The following is a 6,000-nucleotide window of genomic DNA, read 5'->3' on the forward strand; positions in this document are numbered from 1 at the left end:
CCAAAGTTTGACATTCACAGCCGGGCGCAGAAAATGAATGGAGAAGCGGCGGCGTCGGTGGCGACCGAATGATATGCCACTTTACAAGTCAATGGTACGTGCGCCGTTTTTTAGCGGGACGCGATTAAATTAATTAATTAATTAAAAAATATTCAAAATAAAAATATACATAAATAAAACATATTATCGCGTGCAGCAAACACTCGTAAGGAATAACATCCGACGGCATTTAATCAGGAACGTAATTAGCATATTAACCATATATGCTTTTATTGCTGATTTTTTTATACTCTATAATATTCTTACGGGCAGAGGTCCGTAAAATCGGTCTTAATCTGCATCCAAGGCGCACGTGGTCCAAAGTGTGTCAAACACAGAACACGCGATGCCGATTTGCCGAAAAAGCCGGAGCCGGCCCTGCGCTGACCCCGCGTAATGGCGTATTCGGAGACCTTCGACCCTTATCTGGATATCTTTTGTCGAATGACGGAATGATTCATGTGGACTGCAGTCGAAAAAAAATTCTTAGTCTAGGTCTTGTACTCGAATTGGTCCGATTTACTAACGACATGTGACGTCACTGTTTTTTGGAAATTTGTCATTAGGGAGCAAAGCCCTTGAATGTGTCATACAATATTTAAGAAGTGAGTGAAACACTTTTTCTCTGAATAACTAGTGAAGCACAACAATCATACTATTAGTTTGAATTCGATTTTATTATTAATTTTGCTTCAAATTATGACATTGAAATCGGTTAAAGTAATAGAAAATCGCAAAAAAATGTTAGCCATTCAAATATTTTTGATCTTCCGATAAAGTATGGATATTTTCAAACATCTGCCATGAACACCTTCGGAAAGGTTTCTTATCTGAGTGAGAAATTCTCGATTTTATTTATTTTTCGTAGAAAAACATTGTTAATTTTTTTAATAAGTACATTAAAGAGGCATGAAAAATATTTTGTTGTATTTTTAAATAATATAGTGTACACTGTAAGTACAATGTACAAAAGGTTCAGGTGATAATTAATCGAAATGGCTTCTAAAAAAGCAATGAAATATTTAGTTTCAATTGTTACAACAACAAAAAACAGAACGTTCATAAAAAAATACTATGAAATCATATATAACTATATAATAATTAGCATAATGACTTGAAAAAATGCACGGTAACCTATTATTATATGGTAAATTATTAATTATAAATCGTCAGAGTAGCTTAAATTGCTGTTAATAATGTTTGTATATGGGAGACCATAGTCTTCATTTTACGATGTTTATCGGTTAAAAGCGGGAGATGTTTTCTAATGCGATATTAAAATTTCTTGCTTTTGTCGTAAATATTTACTATTAAGAGCAGTAATCTACTTAGCAATTTCAACACAGTCGACCGATTATTTTAATTAATAAAAGTCGAAAATACTCATCTAATTATAATATACTACATTTTAATTATAATGTTTTGATTCTAAAGTCACCCAAAGTAGTCACATTAAAAAATATATAATTAATTTATTGTCAATCAATAATTTATTATTCCATAATAAATTATCGTTTCCAATAACACTATTAACCTAACCTATTAAAACGTTTTTGAACTATTAAAACTATTTATAAAATATAATTCGTAACTGACCTATTGTATATATTTCTAAATAAATAAGCTCACAAATCAAGTCATACATTTTAATAATATACGGCGAGACCTCAATATTACAACGTCGCAATTTCAACCAAAAAAAAACCTTCGCGTTTCGCAATGTTTTATTTGACCGCATATAAAAGACACACATTTTTCACCCCTCGTATTATCATAATAATAGCATAATTTAAAATTTTCAACCCATACGGTTGGAGAATTTCGTGTTAGTTTATGCAAAAAAACTTATCGCGACACGTTTTCGTTTTAGTTTTTCCGGCCCAGGTGTGTCCAAGTCTCGGCCCGGGCCGGACCGTAAAATTGCTTTATATGTCGTATAAAATGCACTTTATGGATCGTAAAATATGATGGATTGGAATTGCGAAATCGCTAATTGGAATATTTCGTGTGAGTCGCGCTGAAAACGAGGTTAGTTATTAAATAATTGCATGCAGTAAAAATTGAATTAATTTGCGTAAATATTGGAGTTAAGTGCAGCGGAAAATGGTCGTAAAATGAGCTATTTAGACCGAGTTTCTTTAAAATAAATAAGTAAATATTTCACAGCTAGCGGGCGTATGATTTATTTTTTATTTAAACTATTAGTATTCAATTGTTGTAATTAGACATATTGATTTTGAATATATATTTATTTATATGCTACAGTAAAAATGGGATAAAAAATGCAACAATTATATTTAAATCAATATTATAATTCAAATTATTTTTTAATTAACATACATAAATTTAATTTTAAATATTATGGCTGCTCAAACGGTTGCTTATGACCAAAAGCCAACGTTGACGTTTGTTTGACGTTATACACATAATATGTATGCGATGTTAAATATGCATTTTTATGATAGTTTATATAAGAACATTAGTAATAAATCAAAATAAAAAGTGAGTTATATTAAAATCTAGTTAATCATTGACAAACTAATATTAAGTTTCTAAATAGAGGTATATAATATATTATATTTCACTCAATGGTGATGTAAAGTTTATGACTTCGACTCATTAAATATTTTCAAGATTGCTTATAATAAATTAGGTACATGTTACAGTGAATGTTAGTTTTCCAATGAAATTATAATTTTGCTGGTATAAAAATAAGCTATTGGTGAAAATGTATTCAGACATGATTTTAAAAATATAACTTCACTAGTAATTCAAAGTACTGTAACATACGACAACTAATATTTACTAAATTGAGTGTTGCCAGATTTGAAATATCAAAACTAATCTACATAATAAGATTTATTTATAGCTAAAAAATAATAGATTTGAAGGCCTTACTCGAAAATTTAAATAAATTAAAAATATACTGTCGTATATTAGGTCAACAATTGAGGCCAAACAATTTTTAAATAACATGTTATAAAATCATTCGATTATTATTAAGTACGTTAAAGCAATTATTTCCGAATTAAAAATCGTAGCACGCGAACGCGATATATTTTATTTAGCGCTGGCAACACCATTTTCGACGTTTGAATCATCGCGCGTTCTGTCAGATCAAACGTCAGCGGCACTCAAACTGTTTTTATTTTCTCATTTATGAATATATGCATTTATTATCATGTTGATGACAATAAATTCATATGCAGTAAATGCCTGTCATATATCTATCTATGTGTTATATTTTATATATGTATACTTTTATATTTTTTTCTTTTTTAAATTCGTATTATTTTTTATTCTATAACTTAACCCATTGTGAACAATGTAAATGGTTATGAACCAGTATTGTGCATTTAATGTGTATGTATGCTAACAGGAACAATGCGAAAAACTGTTATTCATTTGACGGTTACAGAAAGATGGAGGATAATGGTATCATATCGAGATCTGTGTTAAACCATAAATAAAGGTGTGATGAAATGGATTGAAACATAAATAAAGTATGAAATAAATCGAGTCGTTTCACGTATAAAAAGATGTAGAGTAACACGCGCGATAAGACCAAAATAGGGTCAAGGCCGATGTTCTTACCTTGAAAGCCTTGTAGGAAGACACCACGTAGGAGGCGCCATCCTCCAGTTCCTCCAGCCGCATCTTCCTGTCTCCGTCCAGCGAGAAGATGTATCTCGCGCCCCTCGGGAGCTCCATCCTGGCGGAGAGTCTATCGAGTAGCGCCCCCAGAGAGTTGAGGTCTCTCCCGGGTCGGAAGCGGAACTCGACCCCCGGAAAGAAGGGATCTCCATTCTTGTAGAAGGTGACCCGCCTGGCCCTCCAGTAAGAGAGATTGGCGTACCTGCTGGAGGTCTCCGCGGGTATCGCCTGAGGGGTTTGGTTCTGAGGAGCCGCAGGACTAGCGGGCCTGGAAGGGCGCCAACCCGAGACGGCCGGCGCCCCGGGCGAGTGGTCCTCTTCGTCCGTGTCGGCGGATTGCGGTCTGCCGCTGTCGGGGGCCGCGACGGTCGAGTCGGGGTCGCCGCCGTTCTCCTGCCCCGGCGACGCGCCCCCTGCGCCTCCGCCCTCGTCTCCGAGCCGAGACGGCGCCCGAGAAGCCACCTGCAACGCACGACCGGGCCACCCCGATATACTACCTCGACTACGCGAAAATCCCGCACAACGCCGATGCTCAAACTTTTCAGCTTTCGCTATTTGCATATTAGGTCGTGTTTTACAATGGTCGGATGTGCTTCGGAAGATCGTAACGGTTAACGGGGAAAATCTACGAGCGATCGCCTTCCAAATTTTTCCATATTCCGACAATCTCTGATAATACGATCTAGGACAACTTGAAAAATCTAGCACGTCAGATTTTTCAGTTAAAGATAGGTAGGTAAATATATTTTATAAATACATCTGTAAGTTATAATTTTTCATTTTTGCATCAATCATGCAATATTTTTATTAAATATTTTATTTGTGTTTACAACACTTTTTAAATTGGCAACACTGACAGATACCTGGTGGTCAATTGTCAGTTTTTGTAAAAAAAATGCACTTAGAAACCCTTAAAATAATACATTAAATCAGTAAAATGTTCAAGGGTAGCGCAAGACACTGCAAGACCGCGGTTCACAGTTTTTGTTACATATGTGGAACATATATGAGCCGTTGATTTTGAAAGTGGGCCAAGTCCATTTTGTTAAAAAAAGAGTTACAGCTAATTTTTATTACAAATTTACTTAAAATTTCTGTTTTTAATAACAGTGTAATTTTTTTACTAGTAATTTAATTTGGTCAATGATATTATTTGTTGGTTGATTTTGAAAGTGAGGCAAGTCTACTCAAAATAAAATAATATTAATAAAAATTGAGAAGGGTGGAAAATATATACAAAATAAATTAATATGGATCTTTATAATTACTATAATTTTGAATTTGCATCGGACAGTGAGACCGGTAAGTAAAAATTATTATAAAGATAATACTAGGAACGTATATCTGCTTAATAACCAATAACAATTCATAATAAGCTATTTTTATTATTTTATTAATATTACTTATTTTAATGTGTTAATTGTGTACTATCGTTCTACAATAACATAACATTTTGAAAAGTTATTTCATCCTTGCGAATTACACTTTTATTTTCATAATTATGATCATTATAATCATTATTATTGTATTGATTATTATTTTGTAGAAACAAGAGCCAAGAATATTAGTAAGAAAGGAAGAATCATTACATGAGAAAGTGAAGATAGCTCGGAGCTAAATGAATACAGATCAAAGAAGAAGATTGGAACTGTCAGATTCATGATCAGACGAGGAAACTTTTGGATATAGCAAGGAGAACGATGATATATAAATTTAAAAAAATAAGAAAAGCTAAACGAAATAGTGATAAATAATATTATATCAAAAAAGGAAAAATTGTTCTTGAAAAAAATTTGCAAATACAAACTGTCAATGATGAATCGAATTACTTCCGAAGAGAGAATACAATTTTTTTTAACTACAATAAAAAAAATATACTTGGAAATGATTTTACACAAAAGCGTGCTAAGAGATTAAATTACAAAGGAACGCAAAGGACTTTTACGCAGTTTTAAATATTATTTAGATACCAAAGAAACAAAAATTTTAGAATGCAAAAGATTTAATATATCTAAAGGAAGAGTGAACCGTGCTCTCAATGCAAAAAATGAGTAGATTTTCGTGGTAGAATCGAAAATTTTTCCAGGAAAACCAATGAGGAAGAAGTAAAACGCGTGAAGTTTTTCTCAGTCAGAAAGCTATTATACAAGTTCTCACAATCTAAATAGAAAGTATTTGAACTTTGAATCGAATATAATAAAAATGTACAATTTATACGTGGATAAATGTAAGAAAAATAACACAAATTATGTTAAGAAGAAAATTTATAGTAATATTTTTAACCAAGAATTTAATATACTCTTTCAT

The 6,000-nt window shown here is 32.6% G+C and overlaps 1 protein-coding gene across 4 annotated transcripts in view; it reads right to left on the bottom strand.

Annotated features, from left to right (window-relative positions):
• The window catches only part of DCX-EMAP (Doublecortin-domain-containing echinoderm-microtubule-associated protein), a 50,540-nt gene extending 46,183 nt beyond the window's left edge, over positions 1-4,357 (bottom strand). For all 4 annotated transcript variants that reach the window (XM_088182223.1, XM_088182221.1, XM_088182222.1 and 1 more), the window contains exon 1: positions 3,634-4,357. In XM_088182223.1, coding sequence (XP_088038349.1) covers positions 3,634-4,254 — 621 coding nt within the window. In that variant the 5' untranslated portion in view covers positions 4,255-4,357. The remainder of the gene's footprint in view (positions 1-3,633) is intronic.
• Between the last annotated feature and the right edge of the window lie 1,643 nt (positions 4,358-6,000).

This window comes from Plectrocnemia conspersa, unplaced genomic scaffold (assembly GCF_051122295.1).
Source record: "Plectrocnemia conspersa isolate PC_06_02 unplaced genomic scaffold, ASM5112229v1 ptg000003l, whole genome shotgun sequence".
NCBI lineage: Eukaryota > Metazoa > Arthropoda > Insecta > Trichoptera > Polycentropodidae > Plectrocnemia > Plectrocnemia conspersa.